The sequence below is a fragment of the Notolepis coatsorum genome, assembly GCF_963971535.1.
Source record: "Notolepis coatsorum genome assembly, chromosome: 1".
Lineage (NCBI taxonomy): Eukaryota > Metazoa > Chordata > Actinopteri > Aulopiformes > Paralepididae > Notolepis > Notolepis coatsorum.
In genome coordinates, this window is record NC_140165.1 from 142,709,798 (window position 1) to 142,732,290 (window position 22,493).

General features: G+C 42.3%; 1 protein-coding gene across 2 annotated transcripts in view; it reads left to right on the plus strand.

Moving 5' to 3' along the window:
- Positions 1–22,493, plus strand: part of poc5 (POC5 centriolar protein homolog (Chlamydomonas)) — a 52,781-nt gene that overhangs the window by 17,747 nt on the left and 12,541 nt on the right. For both annotated transcript variants that reach the window (XM_084325549.1, XM_084325550.1), the window contains exons 4-8: positions 7,061–7,168; positions 7,967–8,148; positions 10,767–10,919; positions 11,625–11,729; positions 13,338–13,517. In XM_084325549.1, the coding sequence (XP_084181675.1) occupies positions 7,061–7,168; positions 7,967–8,148; positions 10,767–10,919; positions 11,625–11,729; positions 13,338–13,517 (728 nt within the window). The remainder of the gene's footprint in view (positions 1–7,060; positions 7,169–7,966; positions 8,149–10,766; positions 10,920–11,624; positions 11,730–13,337; positions 13,518–22,493) is intronic.

A 22,493-nucleotide genomic window follows, 5' to 3' on the forward strand; every position in this document is an offset into this window, starting at 1 on the left:
GTAAACAAGACTAAAGTCTTTCTCTGGTCTGCATCCCCTTAACAATTGTATGTATTGAGCTGTACTGTACCCATTCTGCAATATGTTAATAAAGTTTTAAATCAATCAATCAATCAATCAATCAATAGCATTTTAATGAAACTACTGTATATATGTATGTCTCTAAATGTTTTGATGAATTGAAAATGGAGGACCCTTATGTAAAAAAGTCGAAAGTCTTTTTCTGGTCTTCATCCTCCTGTACTGTATTGTACCCATTCTGCAACCCTTTAACAAAGTCTTCACTCATTCATTCTGACGGAAACATATAATTTTGATTGACAGTCGAGTCTGCCAATTACGTCACAGCGCTTGCACCCGCCCTGCTGTTCTTAGCACCAATCGGCAAGCTCCTAGTTTTTTTACTTCCTGAATGTCCTGTGGCTGAACAACGTCAACAAAGCTACTAACGTTAGCTCCCCGCGGCCGTCGAGTAGGAGACCAGTGCTCAACAGGATGACTAAATGAGGCATAATGATGTTACTACAACGAATGTTATAATAAAAGCCTTTCCATACATCTGTCTGATTGAAAACTTTATTAACAGACCGCGGAATGGGCATATCTCAGCACGGGCTGAGATATGAACGAGTAACGTGTGGACAGATTGACGCGACACAATCCTCTTGGGCAAAACATCACGATATCCACGATACGTTGAAAAAGTGTATCGTTAATGAACTGTACCCGATATTTATATAATATCGTCATATCGCCCAGCCCTAACCTTAACCAACTTCGAAAGAGAGCGACTTCGAAAGAGTCGCCAAGCTTAACCAGTTGGAAACAAGGCGGACAGTAATAAAATTTGCAATTAATCATATCAATTCAATAATCCACACTCACTTAAAACAGCGCACCTCCCAGCTGCTTCTATAGAAAGTAGGTACATTTTCTTTTTTTTTTTGCAATTAATCAATCAATCAATTCGCGCGATTTTTCTTTTGTTCCACAATGACTCATGACCCATCAATTACATAATCCAACATTGTTTAAGAAACTAACACATTCGCCGTGACAGAATCGTTTTTCATTTAGTCTTTATGACCCTATCAACATATCCTTTCGTAACGTTTACTGTCCGGCGTGTCCGCCCTCTTGCTTTCACTTCTAAAAACTTGCATGGCAGATTGATAGTAATTCGGTCCTGGGACCAAGAGCGTTGGTTATTACAAATACCCACGTGTAACTTGACTGTTTCAGCCAATCAGAATCGAGAAATTTGCATGCCGTTGTATAAAAGCCAATTTACCTTCAAACAAGTTTTGTTTAGCTAACGCCATTATGCATCGGAGCTGTGGTTTCGCTGTGATCAACATGGCTAACAAGCAAATCAATTCTTTCTATTTTAAGGAATGTTCTGTAGGATATGTCGGCAACATAAGAAGCCAGGGAGCTACTAGGCTAGGGGTAGCTGTTTGTGTGAAATAACAAGAGAGGAGACTAGAACGTGCATCAACTAACTGTGCGTCTGTATTGCAACTAGGGCTGACCCATATTAGTCGAATAGTCGACTAATCGATCGAAAGGAGCCGTAGTCGACTGCCAACCTCTTAGTCGAATGCATAAAAAAATAAAATATGATATGTTCTTTTACATTTTTTTTTTTTTTTTTACTTTTTACTTTTTCATCATTCTTCCCGAAAGAAAATAGGCCTAGAAGCGTGGCTAACACTAATGGCACGCATACCAGAGGCTAACTGCCTATTCTATTATGACATCATACTGTGACATCACAAATGTTCTAGAATGTTCTATTATGACATTATAGACCACTACACTCCGCGTTACATTGAAATCGGGGAGGGGATTGCGGTGGGAGCATATGAATGAATGTGGATGAGAGCCGTGATGTAAGTGGTTGAGGATACGGCTGTGGCGGTGCTAGAGACATGATCGAATAGACTTTTATGCGCCTGAATCGCCTGAACACGGCGCGACCCATTCCTAATCGATCCGAACTAAATCGGCCGGGATCAAGTCCCTTTTCCAGCACCTACTCCCCATACACATGCGCAGATTGTCACGGAGTCTGGACGACGCGAGATGACGCACGAATGAATGTGGACTGTTCCATCAGAGGGGGGAGCTTCGGTGGCCAGTGTGAGTGGCTACAGACCACTGCACTTAAATATAAACATTAGTCTACCTGGAGACTCAATGAGGTAATTGTAGATGTCGCCATAAGACGCGTCTGGCCATTTAGTGGGATAATTTTTTCATTATCCTGTTCGGCTGAAAGGACACTGGCCATCGAAGCTCCCCCCTCTGATGGAACAGTCCACATTCATTTGTGCGTCATCTCGCGTCGTCCAGACTCCGTGGGCAATCTGCGCATGTCCATGTGGAATAGGTGCTTAAAAATGGGCTTTTTCTCTGCCGATTTAGTTCTGATCGATTAGGATGGGTCGCGCCGTGTTAAGGAAACTCAGGCGCATAAAAGTCTATTCGATCATGTCTCTAGCACCCCCACAGCCGTATCCTAAACCACTTACATCACGGCTCTCATCAACATTCATTATTATGCTCCCACCGCTATCTCCTCCCCGATTTCAGAATCCCGGAAGTGTTGCGGCGGTCTATACTGTAACTCACAAATGTTCTAGAATGTTCTATTATGACATCATACTGTGACATCACAAATGTTCTAGAATGCTCTATTATGACATCATACTGTGACATCACAACGGAACATGTTTCATTTGAATAATATAAATAATATGTATGGTAAAAAACAGAAAGGTCAGGTGATTATATGTTCTGACTCGCTGCTGCACTGATGGCTGAGTGCAGGTAGGTCTAAAGCTCGCCCTGATCTCATTCAGGAAATAATATTAGTTTTATATAGGATTGAGAAGGCAGGCTGTTCAGTGGAGTTTTGCTGGGTTCCGGGGCATGCTGGGATTGAGGGAAATGAGACAGCTGATTCCCTTGCCAAACAAAGGGAAGAAGAGATAAGCATTTCAATGGGAAGAGTTGAACTCGGAGAGAAGATTAAGAAAGGAGTTGAGGCTGAGTGGCAGGCTGAGTGTGAAAAGGGGACCAAGGGGAGGCATTATTTCTCTCTGCAGCCTCGGTCAAAATCAACGTGGCTGGATATGGGTCTAGGAGCGATAGGGTCAAGATGTGTAGATTGAGGCTGGGACATTGTGGGTTGAACAGTACCTTAAGCATTGTGGGAAAACATCCAGATGGGCGGTATGAATGTGGAGAGCCTGAAACTGTCAAGCATGTTTTCCTAGAATGTGACAGGTATAGGAAAGAAAGGGAAATCTTTTATAAAAGGTTATCAGAATCGAGAGTTTCTTCTTTCTCTCTAAAATCTTTCTTTGGCCTGAATAATGAGAACCACCAGCTGATCACAGAGGCAGTGCTGACATTTCTGCACGAGGCAGAGTTGTACCAGAGGATATAATGTTATTTTATTTATTATTATTATTATTATTATTATTATTATTATTATTATTATTATTATTATTATTATTATTATTATTATTATTATTATTATTATTATTATTATTATTATTATTATTATTATTATTATTATTATTATTATATTTTTTTGTAGGCCTATGCGTATTTCTCAATTGTGGGCGTAGTATAGAACTGAGGAGGGCAGTAATACGCCATGTTGCGTTTACACTGCCGGAAAAAATAAAGAAGAAGAACAGAAAACGGGCACAGAGGCACTGAAAGAGGATTTCACCCATCTAATGAACACACTACTAGACTAGACAAATATCAAGATGTATCCATCACCATCAGTGGACCAATTGCATGCTTTTGCAGAGGAAAAGAAGCCGTCTGTTGACTCCTTCAGACATTAAGCACCCCCACAGCCCAAATGGAATGATAAAAAAAAAAAAGAGAATATCGTCACCCTCTTAAAATAATGGCCTAAGTCATTTTTTGGATTTTTTTTTTTTTTTTTTGCCTAATTCATATCTTCATGATGCTGGCCACCCTCTGGTACAATCGCCTACATCCTTAATTGAAAGGATTATGCTGTTTCTACCCTGGAAGAATATTGCCTATGTCAAGAGTGTGACTTAGGCAGTTTTATCTTTTGCCTAAGTCACAAGACATGCGACTTAGGCAATTTTACAACTTTTCAAGATGGCAGATGCTTAGAGAAGCAAGAAAAGCTACAGTCTGGATGAAGTAATTTCCATGATTCAGGGCTCGTCGCCTATTGGTAAGTGATAAGGTTTACTATAATATAGGCCAGGCTATACATGTGTAGTTATTTAGTCTTTTACTGTCACAAATTATAGTTTAATTAAACACAAAATAGTGAATGAATCCAAGCAGAAACGTCTCAAAGGAATGCCGTACAAGGGCAAAGGTGGCAACAAAATACCTGCGAAGGCTAAGTGTACTTTTTTTTTGTCGACTATCGGCTAATTTTGGCGACTACAAATCGACTATATTAATCCTTAGTCGGGGACAGCCCTAATTGCAACCAATAACATTGATTGATTGGTTGATTGAAATTTTTATTAACAGATTTCAGAATGGGTACAATACAGTACAGCTCAATACACACAATTGTTAAGGGGATGCAGACCAGAGGTGGTGGGGTGGGGAGGGGGGTTGGGTAGGCGGGGGGGGGGGACTGTACATTGGAATATCGACGAAACCTTACTTGTTCCCAAGTTTCAAGTTTCTTTAATAGTTGTCATACAGAAGTACAGAATACTTTTATACAAAATGCTTCTTACTGTTACGCTCCAGAGACTGTGCTAGACAAGATAAGTATGAAATAAAATAGAAGTAAAAATAGAGGTCAAGGGGGGCTCTAGTAGCTCACCGCGTATCTCGGCGCTATTTCTGCGTCGGGAGGAGCCGTGCTGCGTCACGGTTCTGGTTGACTCCGAGTTCGATTCCCGGACCCGCCGTCATTTGCCGAATGTCTTCCCCTGTTCTCCCTCCCGTTTCACTCTACAACTGTCGGTCATGCTTGACCAGAAAAGCGATAAACGCTAAAAAAAAAAGTAAAAAAAATAGAGGTCAAAGTGTTCAGTATAGACATATGTACAATGTTCGATGCAGAATAGAAGTAACTGAGTTACCATACAATATACAATATACTATGCAATGTACTAATATACAATACTATATAGTGCAAAGCAGAAATGGGATGAGGTACAATTTAGGTACAATTTACAGTAAGGTGTACGAGTTGTAGTGCAAATCCTTTACCAATAAATATAAAGTGTGTTTAGGTGATCTAAAGTGTGGAGAGTGGGTGCTGCAGTGAGTTGTTTGTTTAAAGTGCGTGTGGGTGTGTGTGCTGTGTGCATTTGATGGTTGTTGCATAGTGTTTATTGTTCGTTGAGCAGCCTGATGGCCTGGGGGGTCTCGTGTATTATTGGGTTAGGACATTTACTGTACATTGGAGGGGGTTGGGTTAGGACATTTACAGGGGCCAGTTTCGAATTGCAGTCTCCCGTAGGTGCTCTTTGAGAGTGGGCATCATATAGCTTACATCCTGGTCCCTGCTGGGACGTACCAACTGAACACACCACTGTGGGGGGTTATATAAAAATCCTAGGTTGATTTGATTTTGTGTACATTTTAAGGCTCAATGAGCTGATTGACTGCCTACCTCAAAGACTGTTTTATCTGGTGATTATTTGAGTGATTGTTTCATATTGGCTCAGCCAGGTTATATAGGATGCCAAGTCTACATCATTTTGGTTGTTTATAGCACAATAACATCTGATTTAATGTGATGGAAGAAGTAAAATTATCATTTTGAGTAAATATTTAATTTACCACAGCCGCATAAGATGCTGGAAAAGCTTGAAAATGCACCTTGAAAAAGCTTGAATTTTGCTTTGGAAAAGGTGTAAGAACCCTGCACTGCACTGAAATCAAACAAAACAGCATTTTTCTATCATTAATTTGACTAATCAAGCCAATCATCCATCATATCTGCTCTCTCTCATAGCTGTTTCTCTCTTCTCGTGTCAGGCTCTCTCATAGCTGTTTCTCTCTTCTCGTGTCAGGCTCTCTCATATCTGTCTCTCTCTCTTCTCGTGTCAGGCTCTCATATCTGTCTCTCTTCTCGTGTCAGGCTCTCTCATATCTGTCTCTCTCTCTTCTCGTGTCAGGCTCTCATATTTGTCTCTTCTCGTGTCAGGCTCTCTCATATCTGTCTCTCTCTCTTCTTGTGTCAGGCTCTCTCTCATATGTCTCTCTTCTCGTATCAAGCTCTCATATCTGTCTCTCTTTTCTTGTGTCAGGCTCTCATCATCTGTCTCTCTTGTTTCTCGTGTCAAGCTCTCATATCTGTCTCTTCTTGTGTCAGGGGCCAGGCTCTCATATCTGTCTCTCTTCTTGTGTCAGGGGCCAGGCTCTCATATCTGTCTCTCTTCTTGTGTCAGGCTCTCATATCTGTCTCTCTTCTTGTGTCAGGCTCTCATATCTGTCTCTCTTCTTGTGTCAGGCTCTCATATCTGTCTCTCTTCTTGTGTCAGGCTCTCATATCTGTCTCTTCTTGTGTCAGGGGCCAGGCTCTCATATCTGTCTCTCTTCTTGTGTCAGGCTCTCATATCTGTCTCTCTTCTTGTGTCAGGCTCTCATATCTGTCTCTCTTCTTGTGTCAGGCTCTCATATCTGTCTCTCTTCTTGTGTCAGGGGCCAGGCTCTCATATCTGTCTCTCTTCTTGTGTCAGGCTCTCATATCTGTCTCTCTTCTTGTGTCAGGCTCTCATATCTGTCTCTCTTCTTGTGTCAGGCTCTCATATCTGTCTCTCTTCCGTGTCAGGCTCTCATATCTGTCTCTCTTCTCGTGTCAGGCTCTCATATCTGTCTCTTCTCGTGCCAGACTCTTTCATAACTGGCTCTCTCATATCTGTCTCTTCTTGTGTCAGGCTCTCTCATATCTGTCTCTCTTCTTGTGTCAGGCTCTCTCTCATATCTGTCTCTCTCTTCTCATGTCAGGCTCTCATATATGTCTCTCTCTCTTGTGTCAGGCTCTCTCTCTCATAGCTGTCTCTCTTTCTTCTTCTGTCAGGCTCCGCCCCTGAGACTGGAGATGGGAGACAGTCCAACAGGAGTATAAGATCAGCACAGGGCTCCCCTGCTATAGTTGAGCACCGCACAGACTCTAAAGCCTCTAACGGTAAATACAATTGCATATATATATAAAAAAGCCAAAATGGGACAGTATAATTTGAACTTCACTTCAGCTGATGAAGATGGTGAAGGAGACCATCATGGCAGGATGATCAGCACATTTTTTAAGAGATGAGTCATTGGTGGGGAAAATATTGATACACTATAATTTCTGGAAAATGTTTTATAATTTCTGTGATACTTTCCCCCATTCTATTTTAGCAATACATTAACATTCTGTTTCATGCTTTTCTTTATTCACAAGGCTCTGTCAAATGTTATTTAAAATGTGTGGTGGAACCGGACTCATCAATTATGGTAGACGGATCTTCATGATCAATATAAGTTCAATAGTCAAACACAAAATACATGTAGATTAAATTAGCTTAGCTGAGGAGTGTTTTCCAGTGGCCATCTGGGAGAACAATGAAGTCGAGAGTTGGATCCAGCTTTGGCTCATTGGCTCTCTAGTGAGGTTCAAGCTATTGTTAGGACAAACAAAGGGATTCCTCCACAAACGGGAAAAGGTCCTTGAAAGACTGCTTGAAAATCTAAAAGGCCTTGAATTTCATCCGGTACTTGCTAAGTAGAATTGTTTTTAGGAATTTCATTGCCCTAGGTAATGTTCAAGCTTTTAACCATGTACAAATAACAGAAAAACAGAACAGTGAAGTCCGGCATATGTCATTTCAAAGGTATCCCATTGTTATTATATTGTGTCCCTGGTATTTTGATAATATTGTATCAGGAGCCCTCTGGCTGTTCCTGTACGTAATGAAAATGGTCTTTTCTTGATGCCTACCAGTTGAGAAGATGGCAGGTGGTTCGTCAGGCAGGGCCTCCGTGGTCTCCAGTGCTCTCTCTGAGGGGTCCAGACAGAGCAGCCCAGACCCGGTGGTAACCGTGGTAACAGAAAAGATGTTTATCTCTGAGGAAAACATAAACAGGGTGGAGAGCATCCTGGACACCTGGAGCGACAGCCTCAAGGTCAGCCTGCATCATCCTTGATGTTATAGCTCCAACCTCTCCAATTCAATCACATTCTGCCCCCTATTCGTTATTGACTTGAGAGCTTACTGGAAGCAAAGGCCTTTTTTTCTGAACATAGGGCTCTAATCATATATACCTGTCTGTTGTTTTGTTTTGTTTTTTACAGCACCCAATTAATCAGATTTGTGATTGTTATAGCATGTTTTAGGAGTTTCCAAAGAAATAGACCCCAACCTGCAAGGGCCCCCACAAATGTGTACATTGACTTTAAAGGGGACATGCATTGCTATTCCTAGCACTATTTGGGCAACTTTACACAATTCCTGTGAGTCTATTGAACACATCTGTAAGGTTTTATTAAAAAAAAATCATTGTTTTATAGTTCTAATCAAGTACTCAAAAGCCAAATCTTTCTCACTTTGGATTTCAGGCTGTGTTGGCCTGGCTTCGCCCATAAGCACTTTGAGTGACAGTCATCCACACAGTCTGCGACTGGCATAGAGAGAGACTGAGGCGTCGGTTACACGCAGGGTGTTTTCGTTTCGTTTTCAAGATGAGTTTCGCTTTCCAGAGCGCAACGTAGTGACAGCCGAGTTAGACATTTGTTTTGCGATCTGAGCACTTTCGTTTTGTCAGAACGAGGCGTGGTCAGACCGCAACGGATCACGTCTCGAATTCAGCACTGAGCATGCGCGGGGAGGTAGTTACCTTGGATGTGCCAATACACTTCCTGTAAAAAAATCAACAAGCCACCATCTTTAAATGCCTCCGTGAGCTATTTAGCCAATGTAGCACTTATTTTTCAGCAAAGAAAGTGCAATAAACAAAACGGATACATTCACTGTGTGTTCTGCCTCTCATTTGTTGATGAAACAAAACTAACATCAACACAATTGACCACCAAGAGCGGATAGTTTAGTCTCACAAAAAGATCTCAGATGTTGTTAGCTACATGCTAACGTGAATGGAATATGCCAGTACAACAGTATAGCATTGTGGCTAGCAGCTAACGTTAGCTCACGTTAGCCAGCCAGCACCAAACTGATGATATCAGGAGCTATCAGTAGCTAGATAACATTAGACAACGCCTCATGTATTAAACAAAGGTGAATAGATGACTGGGCCATTTTGTTTAATGCTTGTTAAGATTGAAAGAGGAGCCCGTTTGAGGAAGTGTCGGGTTACACTATGCGCTCTCTGCCTCGCTCTGTTTGAGGAAGTGAAGATATTTCCACTCGCTCTGCTGTCGCTGTCAACCATAGAGGGGGTGTTAGTTATGCAAATCAGTGCTATATTCACGTCAGCAAAACTGTCAAATCAGAACAGCTTAGTTGAGTGAGGGAGGATCTCGTGAACTCGAGACTAGACTGATGAGTCAATATGATAATTAACGACACAGACCACATTGATATAATCCCCAATTGCTAGGAAAACATGCCAATCACTGGAAAAGGCCAATTATAATGCATGTCCCCTTTAAGATGTTTTTTTATTAGTAATTGAAAAGACTATGCATTAGTGTGTTCATAGGTTTAGGAATGTTGAGTGATGGTATTAACTAAGGGTGCCTCAGTATATTAGCATTCAAAGAATTAGCATTAAGTTTTTTGTCGAGCTGAAATGTTCTGTGCAAGGTCCATAACAGGCGTTGAAACAACAGCCCCCCCCCCCCCCCCCCCATATGATACCAGTCACCCCTACAGGATTCTGCCTCATTCAGTAACTGCTTATTATTATTCTTTCTTCATATCCTTTTATTAAGGGCTGAAGAATATTGCCTATAATATTCACATAATGTAATGACAATCGGGGATAGAAACTTTGCGAGCCCACTAGCACCCTTCTACTAACTAACCCTGGATGTGTGCACAAATGTCAATGTTCTCGCTAGTCAAGTAACAAAGATGGTTTGGAAATTGTGGACAAAATAAATCTGCCGGGTTAGTACCTCAAAATCCTTAAAGGATCATAACACTCTTTTTGACATGTGGGTTCAAAGTCATTCCTGCCTCGATACTGAAATCACTGTGCCATTCTTTTTATCTTTTACCGTTACTGATAAAAATGTGTAGTAACTCCCTCTTTTACTCTGACAGTCACCTCCCTCTTTCTTTGCTTTCTTGTTGCCCCCCTCTCTCTCATACGAGTCCCTCCCTCTCTCATATGAGTCCCAATCTCTGTCAGAGTCTCTCTCTCTCCCTCTCTCTCTCATACAAGTCCCTCTCTCATACAAGTCCCTCGCTCTTATACGAGTCCCTCCCTCTCTCATACAAGTCCCTCCCTCCCTTATGAGTCCCTCCCTCCCTCTCTCTCATACGAGTCCCTTCCTCTCTCATACGAGTCCCTCTCTCTGTCGATTCACCACTGCCATTGGCTTCAAGTATCTGTGTAGAGCAATTTCTCAGAAAAGTAAATGCACCTCAGATGTTAACATGGCATTTTAGTCAGATGTGTTGACTTTCAAGGGTTTATGTGATGTCTAAGACACATTATCAGATAAAATGAAAATTTACAAGAAAAAAAGAAAGGGCACAGTGATTTTCGTATCGCAAGAAGAATAATGTCCAAAAAGACTGGTACTTCCGTCCCACTCTTCCCGTGTCCCCTACGACCAGTCCAATGTGCTGATGGAGCTGAGGAAGTGGAAGCTGGAGGTGAGGAAGGAGAGGGAGAGGCACGCTGCCCAGACGGCCGGCCTCAACGCAGAGCTGGACAGCCTGAAGGGTCTGCTGGACACCTACCAGACCTCCAACCAGAGGAAAGACGAGGTGTGTCATGTGCACTGATTCTGACAGAAAAGCTTAAGTTGGAAGTCCACATAGGTTCTTTTATCAGCGGTGCTTGCAGGGGTTTGAGCATTTATAGTTCCACACCACCTTTTTGCGAATCCCTCCTCCGCACGAGAGCGAGGTAAAGGTAGAAATGGTCGAAAATCTGTGGTGTGTGTGGTGTCTCTTCCTGAGTGTGTGATGTGTGGTGTCTCCTGAGTGTGTGATGTGTGGTGTCTCTTCCTGAGTGTGTGATGTGTGGTGTCTCTTCCTGAGTGTGTGATGTGTGGTGTCTCTTCCTGAGTGTGTGATGTGTGGTGTCTCTTCCTGAGTGTGTGATGTGTGGTGTCTCTTCCTGAGTGTGTGATGTGTGGTGTCTCTTCCTGAGTGTGTGATGTGTGGTGTCTCTTCCTGAGTGTGTGATGTGTGGTGTCTCTTCCTGAGTGTGTGATGTGTGGTGTCTCTTCCTGAGTGTGTGATGTGTGGTGTCTCTTCCTGAGTGTGTGATGTGTGGTGTCTCTTTCTGAGTGTGTGATGTGTGGTGTCTCTTTCTGAGTGTGTGATGTGTGGTGTCTCTTTCTGAGTGTGTGATGTGTGGTGTCTCTTCCTGAGTGTGTGATGTGTGGTGTCTCTTCCTGAGTGTGTGATGTGTGGTGTCTCTTCTTGAGTGTGTGATGTGGTGTGTCTCACCCTTCTCTCCTGTAGGTGATAGTGATCCTGACCCAGACTTTGGACAGTCAGAAGGAGAAGCTGGAGGCAATGCGGGTGCTCACCCACTGGAGGCTGAAGCACAGTGAGGCCAAGGAGGAGGTACACATGTAGGGGAAGAGGTGGGGTTGTAGGGTTCTTCCTGGCTTTGGTGGTAAACTAGGGATGCACCGATACTGGTATTGGATATTGGTCAGATACCAGGCTAAAATAGATACCAGACTAGAATAGGGTATCAGTATTGTAGAATTGACCCGATATTAAAACCTGATACCAAGAACCATGTGTAACATGTCAGGAATCAAAGCAAAGTGCCCTGATTTGCTCTATTTTTGACACATTGAAGCATGTTATACTATATCTCTATAATGGAGTCAAATGTATTGCATTTCAATCATTTTTGTCCAATGACCCCAAACCCGTGGTCTTAAGTTTATACTGTCCAGTGAAAGCAGTGGACTGGGTCAATACTCTGTATCAGCCGATACTGAAAGGTTAGGCCGATTCTGAATCGGTATCGGCAGTGAAAATGTGATATTGGTGTCTCTCTCAGGTGGTAACATCGTTGTATTGAAGACCCCAGTAACAGACACTACTACTATTTTATAAAGTAATATAAAACTAGTTCAGGAGCAAACACAGAGGCTATTGGAAAAGGATTGAGGAAGAAAAACTCTTCTTATTTGTTTATTTTGTCACATCTTTTATATAGTGGAAAACCTTTGTCTTGGCTCCACTGCCTTGTAGCAACGTCAGACAAAGGTAGCAATAGAAATAACATTGAAAAAAAAATGGCATACTAGATTTAATTTGCAACACACTGTTTTACAATAATATTATTGTATTGAGTTTAGTAGAAAGGGGGAAAACCTGTTTTACGTGGCAAAAAGACTGCAAATGATTATAAAACCTGGTTGTGATTACACAAAACATTCAAGTGAGTGATAGTACACTGCAGGCGTGACAGCTACATCTGTTTGTGGCGTCGACTTTCTCCCTTTTCTTTCATCTTGTTCGAACCCCGCGCTGTTTTCCACGTCCCTTCCCAGGAACTGAATGTCAAAATAGTGGTAGTGAGTTGTGTCTCAACTCTGCTAGATTACTGCCAGCGCAGTTGAATGGTTTATGCAAATCCTTAAATCTCTGCATGCCTCGCGCAACCCATACATCACTATGTCATAGTATCACTTGGCACGCACTGAACATACGTATGCTACACTCACACAGATTTCTCCTCTTGTGAAATGTAGATCGGCTACTTGTAATATTGTCAGTGAGCTGTGCCATCTGCTTCTCTTTACCCCATACTAAGAGAGAATGGAAAAATGACTCAAAATAACCGTTATTCGTCATTTGTCATCATTTGTTGTTTTGTTTTGTTCATTTATTACCAGTAATTTAATTAAAAGTACTAAAAATGTGCAAATCAGCTAAAGTGGATGAGTTATTATTAACATCTACAGTACAATGCTGAATTGTAGGCATTTGCCAATATCCAGGGAATGATGTTATTATCCATTGTGCCATAGTTTACTGTACATAGAACCTAATTTAGATGTGTGTGTGTGTGTGTGTGGGGGGGGCATCGGGGTTGACAATAGTGATGCACAAAATGCATTGTGTCTATATAGGCCTCTTCAAAAACAAATAGTGAAGGTGATGTTTTTCCTCCTAGAAGGTGAATGTGCTGGTTGTGTGTTTGTCTGCCAGGCCCATGGCGCCCGCAAGGCAGAGCAACACTACCACCTGCAGCTGAAGAGGAAAGTGTTTGGGGGCTGGGGCTCCCTGGTCCATAGACATTGGAAGGACCAGGTTGAGCAGGCGTGCAGGGCTAGGGCCGAGGAGGTCTGCGTACGCCTGTCTGCTGAGTACGAGGCCAAGCTCGCAGAGGTAAGGCTTGAGGTTGGGATGAACATATGGAAATTATTGTTGATTTGAACAATCTATCTGATATTGCTTCTTAAAATACAGAGATTGATCTGTGCCACCCGTCCTGCGGATGTCTCTAGTTTGCCTTGCTCTGCGAGTTTCTGCCGCGGGAACTTAGTTGGCCAAATTACATCTTTGACAACAATGGCAGGTGCTGGCCCCCTGAAACCAGCGCCATCAAGCCTAATAATTCAATTGAATCCAATTGGGAGCTACCAGGCCTAGTAAGGAAATACTGCTGTCTTTGGAGAAGTCCACTGATCTTTTTCTGTTTTTCTATTTTTCTATTTTTGCTGACCAAGTAAAAGTGTGAGTACTTTGAGGGCTCATCAATACCAAATATAATAATTGGTATTATTGACCATTAATTAATTGATAATTGACCATTTTGGTCTGCTCCTTTATTTACTATAAAATGTGTGAAGATTATGTGTGGGGAATCGTCCCATAAAATGTTGCCTTGAAGCCAAATTAATAGATGCATAATAAACATTATTTCAGCATCATCAAATAGCATTTTTTTTAATGTAATTTTTTATGTGATTTAAAGACACTATACAGTTTAGATGGACATGCCATGTGGAAGAGAGAGAAATGGAATGATGTGTAACATAGGTTATGAAAATAGCTAATAAAGTAGTCGGCATAAGTCTGTAGTACTGTTAATAATATGCACAGCAGCAGGACACACGGACTCGTTTCAGCCCTCTGTGTTCTGCCCTGGGCTTTCCTGAAGGCTGAGGAAGGCCTCAGGCTGAACCGCATCCGTGTGTCCTGCAGACTCCTGCTGCTGTGCATTATTCAAAGTGCTACAGACTTATTTCCCTGTGCTGACGACTTACTTAGCTATTTCTTTTTTTTTTAACAATTTTCTTTAATTATTTTTTTGACATGACATAAAACTAGACACACAAACATTAACATTAAATATCCACAATAAATCACAGGACTATACAGTCCAGTATTTGAATCAATATAAATGTAGGTTACAAGATATATACATAATACTTACAATACATACATACCGGTATGCTCTTGCTCGTTCTTCCCCCCCCCCCCCCCCTCAGGACCCCCCTTGGATAATCCATCCATTATTTCGTTTCTAACCAAGGATTACAATTCATATGCTAACCTAGTAACCTTTATTCTCTCCACCACCTCTAACCAGATTGCAATGTTGGCTTCATTGACACCTAAAATTCTTGCGGTAGATATCTCTAGATAAATCACATCGAGATAGGTAAGAACCCATACCTTCCGGCACATTTTATCGGGTTGAATCCAGCGTGATGCTATCAGCTTTTTAGCAGCCGTAAGACCGGACAAAATTAGTCTCTTTAGCTGTATAGAGGCTGCTAACTAAGAAACATCATTCAACAACAATACAGAAGGCAGTACAGGTATGGTCAGAAATAAAAATTCTGATAATTGTGTGGTTACTTCTTCCCAGAATATCTTAACAGGGGGGCATTCCCAATACATATGCATAAATGTACCGATATCACCCCTTAGACACAAGGAGCATAGAGAGTCTTGTTTAAGCCCCATTCGGTTCAATCTTATAGGAGCCAGGTAAATCCTATGAATAAAATTAAGATTAATCTGTTGATGATCCGGGTTGCGTGACGCTAGTCGAACGTTTGCCCAGACTTCATGCCAATCAAAATCTACTTCCAAGTCTGGTATATCCTTCCTCCAAACTGAGTCTAGGGGAAGGATTCCATACGAAGACATAAGTAAGTGATGATAAAAGTCAGATACGAAGCCTCTCGATGTCTCCCTTTCATAGAAGAATTTGTGATATCTGTGGTGCTCAAGTGGTGTCTTTAATGGGACTCCATGAGCCTTCAAAGTTGCTAATAACTGTATATAGAAATAATAAGTGGAGCTGGTGAGGTTAAATTTGTTATGAATATCTTGATAGCTACAGAAACCCCGTTCGTTGAAGATATCTCCCAATGTATGTATGCCCTGCTTTTCCCATTTGGGATATCTGATAGGTCGTTGTGCAATAAGGAGTGCATTGTTATTGAATAGGGGAGAATGGCTATGCCATTTATGTTGGTTAGTAAATTTTTTCTGTGTCACGCCATATCCGAATCACATGTGTAATAAGAGGGCCAAATTTCAAGTCTCATTGCTTAATTGATAATTTGGTGTATACTATATCCTGCAGTCTATGTGGTGCCACTATGTTTTCTTCTAATGTTCTCCAGGATACAGATGTTTGAGAATCAAACCAGGTGATCAGTGGTCTTAAAGAGAACGCTTTAAAATAGTGGTAGAAGTCTGGAAATGCTAAACCTCCGTCGGCTTTGTTTCTCTGTGCGGTGGATCTTTTTATTCGTGGAGGTTTGTTGTTCCAAATAAATGTATATGCGGTGGAGTGTAATTTTTTCTTCCAGTAACCAGCAGGGGGTGGGGGGGGGGGGGGGGGGTGGGTGGGTAACGGTAACATTGAGCTAAAGAAGTTGATTCTAGGTAAAACATCCATCTTAACTATTGATACTCGGGCCTGTACCGAGTTTTTAAGTTTTGACCACCTGTAAAAGTCATTTGTGATCCTATCTTGGAGTCTTGTATAATTATACTTCACCGTTTGGCATATAGTAGGGGATATTTCAACTCCAAGACATCTAAAGTGTTCTACCATTGGTATATTTTCTGGAAGGAATGTAGCCTTCGCAGAGACATTAAGTGGAAGGAAGGCAGACTTTGGCCAGTTTATCCTAAATTCCGATAGATTGCCAAAATCATCAATCAGCTTGAGAAGATGAGGCAGTGAGGTGGTAGGGTTTTGCATGAACAATATTACGTCGTCCGCATAATATGTTTATGTTTATATTATAAACTAATATGATGCTGTGTGCCCTTAATTGAGATTGGCTCTATGGATTGGGATTGTCTTAAATACTGTGCTAAAGGCTCTAAGGATAGAGCAAATAGTTCTTTGTATCTATAGCTTTCACCGCATTGCCTATATGGTGTGGCTGCACAACAATTTCAAGACTTTCACGTAACTAAACTGCATACTGTACCACACAGAGAATACAGGGAGATGTAATCTACCGTGTCAGCATTTTTTGTCTGTTTTTTATTTAGAGTGTATTTTACTAAAGGAATGATCACAAACAGTAGCCAGTAAGGTACATTATACTTGGAGCAGAGCTGAACTGTGGAATTCGAGTTAAAGGACCATACCAGTCTAATTTAATCTTCTCACCATTACAAATAGTGTGTTCATTGGTGTATGTTTTGGTAGATCTCAGCCTACTTTTCACACTGCCATTGATTGAAGAGGGTTGAAAATATGCTCCATGAAACTTGAAAGTCGCTAGACATAGGTAATTTACCATTGTGAACATTTGTGCTAATGTTACTGTATTACTTTACTATGATCCATTCAAACTCGCACAGCAACTGAGAGCACCCAGGAGTTAATAACAAGCGCAGTTTAGAGTGCAGCGAAAATAAAAAGGTACAGTGGTTTTCAGAAGGCTGAGTTACATGCCAAGCAACTTTAAAATCTCATGGAGTATTTTCCACTTACACTTTTCAACAGTGGCAGTGTGAATGGCATTTAGTAAGGTAAGCTGATATCAGCACAAAAAAATAACCGATTAAAAAACTTTACTTTAAATTAAAAGATCCACCGCACAGAGAAACAAAGCCGACGGAGGTTTAGCATTTCCAGACTTCTACCACTATTTTAAAGCGTACTCTTTAAGACCACTGATCACCTGGTTTGATTCTCAAGCATCTGTATCCTGGAGAACATTAGAAGAAAACATTGTGGCACCACATAGACTGCAGGATGTAGTATACACCAACCTATCAATTAAGCAATGCAACTTGAAATTTGGCCCTCTTATTGCACATGTGATCCGGATATGGCGTGAAACACAAAACAAATTTACTAACCAACATAAATGGCATAAACACTCTCCCATATTTAATAACAATACACTCCTTATTGCACAACAACCTATCAGATTTCCCAAATGGGAAAAGAATGGCATACATACATTGGGAGATATCTTCAACGAACGGGGTTTCTGTAGCTATCAAGATATATTTAACAAATTTAACCTCACCAGTTCCACATATTATTTCTACAGACAATTATTAGCATGCTTGAAGGCTCATGGAGTCCCATTAAAGACACCACTTGAGTACCACAGATATCACAAGTTCTTTTATGAAAGGGAGACATCGAGAGGATTTGTCACAGACTTTTACCGTCACTTACTTACATCTTCGTATGAAGCCCTTCCCCTAGACTCAGTTTGGAGGATGGATATACCAGACCTGGAAGTAGATTTTGATTGGGCTGAGGTCTGGGCAAACGTTCGGCTATCGTCACGTAACCCGGATCATCAACAGATTAATCTTAATTTTATTCATAGGACTTACCTAACTCCTATTCGATTGAACCGTATGGGGCTTAAACAAGACTCTCGATGTTCCTTATGTACAAACGGTGATGATCTGGATCTGACATGGTCAACACACATAGACACAGTTGTAAAAAAGGCGAAGCAGCGCCTCTACCACCTGAGACAGTTAAGGAAGAAGGGGAAGATACTCCAGTCCTTCTACTCCGGAGCTGTAGAGAGCATCTTGACTGGAAACATCACTGCCTGGTATGGCAACAGCACGGCACAGGACAAGAAGGCCCTACAGAGAGTGGTGCGCTCTGCCGAGCGTACCACGGGTATTGCACTACCTCCCCTGCAGGTTCTATACAACAAGAGGTGCAAATCCAGAGCCTGCAGAATAATGAAAGACCATCACCACCCCAATAACAGCCTGTTCCAGCTGCTGAGGTCAGGCAGACGCCTGCGAACACCAGCTACTAGGACAGAGGCTTCGGCTCAGCTTCTTCCCCCAGGCCATCAGAGCCTTGAACAATGAACACTGAGGGTCACAGAACACTGAACCCTACACACACAAGCACACACACGACACACACGCTGTGCACGCTCGCACACTAGCAGCCACTTTAACATGAGAAAGCACTCACTCATGCTGCACACGCCCACACTTATGGCCACAAAGGAAAGGTCACTTTAAAAATAGAATAGTAACAGTGTATTGCACTACCAAGGGACCTAGCATGTCCTTCATGCTCTGTAAATAACTATGTACAAATACTGTGATGTCCCACTATGTTACCTGTTTATTGCACAATGTTGTCTATTGGATTCTATTATATGTTGTACTACTGTATTGCACATCGTTGCGGGCAAGACCACCCGCATTTCATTGTATACTTGTATTCCGTGACAAATAAAACTCTTGACTTGACTTGATTTATGCATATGTATGTAAGATATTTTGGGAAGAAATAACCACACTATTATCAGGATTTTTGTATTTGACAATACCTGTAATGCCTTCTGTATTGCTGCTGAATGATGTCTCTCAGGTATCACACTCTGTACACATAAAGAGGCTAATCTTGTCCGGTACTACGGCTGCCAAAAAGCTAATAGCATCACGCTGGATTCAACCTGATAAAATGTGCCGGAGGGTATGGATTCTTACATATCTTGATGTGATTTACCTGGAGATATCTACCGCACGAATTCTAGGTATTAATGAAGCCAGCATAGAAATCTGGTTAGGGGTGGGGGAGAGGATAAAACATTATATGAACTATTAATCCTTGGTATCAAACGGAATAATGGATGTATTCAAGGGGGGTCCGGTGGGGGGGGGAAGAACGAGTAAGAGCATGTATGTGTTTTATAGTGGATTTCTACTGTAAAGGTTTGTATGTCATGTCAAACAAAAAAAAACATTTGTTAAAAAAAAAAAACTTTACTTTATACACCTACAAACACAAAATGTGTTAACACATTGGGTGCTAGCCGGATATGACGATTTATCGATTGGATGCCAGCACGTTAATCAATGGGAGGACGAGCACATTTGCGAGCGATTAAACTATATCTTAAATTATGGCTATGTGTCTAATACACCCGTCGCTTATCAATGACTTGGTTGCAGTCAACATGTACGAAACGGATAGTTTTTTCATCAGTACATTTCCGTTTTATACCGTTTTAAATACGAGTATAGTTTTGGAGATTTCTAGAAAGAAAAAAAAATCCGCGATAATAGCCATTTACTGGAATACACAAAACACGTTGTCATTTTCCGGCTGATTTATGAATCGTTTTCAAATAAACGCTAGATTATCGAGAGTATTTGTGTTCTTATGCACGATACAAAGGCGGGCTGAAAAATAATTTATTCGTGCCGCGCTCTGCGCCTAACGCCACACACACGCACAAAGTTGTGAAAAACAACTCTGATTAACCCAAAACTGGTAACAGATTCCTTACCTCAGATCAGATGTTCTGCAAAAAGATGAATCCAATTCCTGATCGCCATTACAAATATTGATCGCGTTTATTGATCCAACGTTATAGTCCGAAACGCATAATCGAAAGCTGCTCCGAGCCTCGCCAGTGAATCTGGTAACAGACACTGCTTGCCAGAGATGGGAAAACCCTGGACCGGAGTTTTTCTCTGATCCACTTTTTCACTCAATCCAATCCAATGATGTGCATTGCCATCCGGGAGACGATAGGGGGCGGTATTTGCCCTTTTCGAGCTCCGAGCCATTCCCAATGATAACGTCAGGCTGGACGGATGAAAAATGAATGGATATTGCTAATAAAAGAAATAACGATTAAATAACAAGAAATCTCGTTATTGGCAACCAACGCATGCATGGCGAGTTAACACGAGAAATCTCGTTGTTGGCAACCAATGTGTTAAGGATGGGGGAATCTCTGGTAATGGTGACTGGTGGTGAGAAGTCAAAATTAGACTGGTCCTTTAAAAGGCAGAGTGGCTCTACATTAGACTGGTATGGTCCTTTAAGGCAGAGTGACTACAGTAGACAGGTATGGTCCTTTAAGGCAGAGTGACTCTACAGTAGACCGGTATGGTCCTTTAAGGCAGAGTTACTCTACATTAGACGGGTATGGTCCTTTAAGGCAGAGTTACTCTACATTAGACAGGTATGGTCCTTTAAGGCAGAGTGACTCTACATTAAACTGGTATGGTCCTTTAAGGCAGAGCTACTCTACATTAGACAGGTATGGTCCTTTAAGGCAGAGCTACTCTACATTAGACGGGTATGGTCCTTTAAGGCAGAGTTACTCTACATTAGACTGGCATGGTCCTTTAAGGCAGAGTTACTCTACATTAGACAGGTATGGTCCTTTAAGGCAGAGCTACTCTACATTAGACCGGTATGGTCCTTTAAGGCAGAGCTACTCTACATTAGACGGGTATGGTCCTTTAAGGCAGAGTTACTCTACATTAGACTGGCATGGTCCTTTAAGGCAGAGTTACTCTACATTAGACAGGTATGGTCCTTTAAGGCAGAGTGACTCTACAGTAGACAGGTATGGTCCTTTAAGGCAGAGTTACTCTACATTAGACTGGTATGGTCCTTTAAGGCAGAGTTACTCTACATTAGACTGGCATGGTCCTTTAACACATTGAGTGGCAGCAGGGGGCGCACGATTTATCGCTTGAATGCCAGCCGTTTGGGACTGATTTTCCGATATTTCATGATTTTCGCGGAGCTATTTCTATATTCTATATTATGGCTATGTGTCTAATACGCCCGTCGCTTATCAATGACTTGCTTGCAGTCAACATGTACGAAACTGATTGTTTTTTCATCTGTACATTTCCGTTTTATACCGTTTTGAAAAACAGACGTTTTTGGAAATTTCTAGAAAAAAATCTAGTATACCGTATGTGTACTTATGCACGCTAGAGAAGCGGACTCATGAGAGAGAGAGGGACTTGTATGAGAGAGAGAGGGAGGGGGACTCGTAAGAGAGAGAGAGGGACTCATGAGAGAGAGAGGGACTTGTATGAGAGAAAGAGGGTGGGGGCAGCTAAGTGGCGCAGTGGGCAAGGCGCTCGCCACCAATGCAGGAGATGCTGGGTTCGAGCCCAGCTCTCGGCATTGCTACCAGCTTGGCTGGTCGTTCATACTAACACAATTGGCAGTGTTAGGGGTGGAAAGCTGGTGGGTAGGGATCGGACGTTGTGGACATCGACTCCTACAGGTCGGTTGGTGCACCTGCGCAGTAGAATCAGGAAGCAACGGGGGCAGTATGAGCCTCCCACGCAGACCCTCGCCGCTGAGAGATCGTGCTGTGCAGGTGAAAAGATGCGACGGCTGCCTCCTCGTGTACCGGAGGGGACACGTGATGCAAGGCTTCGTCCACATTACAGCCGGCCTGTGGGAGGCATGGTCTAACAACGTTCGAGACAGGGGAGGGTAGAATTGGACAATACGAAATTGGGATGGGAGAAAAAGTAGATCAAACAAAAAAGAGAGGGAGGGAGGGACTCTGAGAGAGGGAGGGACTCGTATGAGAGAGAGAGGGACTTGTATGAGAGAGAGAGAGAGAGAGAGAGAGAGGGAGGGAGGGACTCTGAGAGAGAGAGGGACTCGTATGAGAGAGGGAGGGATTTGTATGAGAGAGAGAGTGAGGGAGGGACTCGTATGAGAGAGAGGGACTTGTATGAGAGAGAGGGACTTGTATGAGAGAGAGAGAGGGAGGGAGGGACTCTGAGAGAGAGAGGGACTTCTATGAGAGAGAGAGGAGGGAGGGAGGGACTCTGAGAGAGAGAGAGAGAGAGAGGGAGGGACTAGTATGAGAGAGGGAGGGACCTCTATGAGAGAGAGGAGGGAGGGAGGGACTCTTGAGAGAGAAAGGGACTTGTATGAGAGAGGGAGGGAGGGACTCGTATGAGAGAGGGGGGCAAAAAATGAGAGAGGGGGGCAACAAGAAAGGAAAGAAAGAGGGAGGTTATGGACATGTCATAAAGGTGTAGAGTATGGAGCCTGGGAGAGGGGGACTCGTATGAGAGAGGGAAGGAGGGGGGGGACTCGTA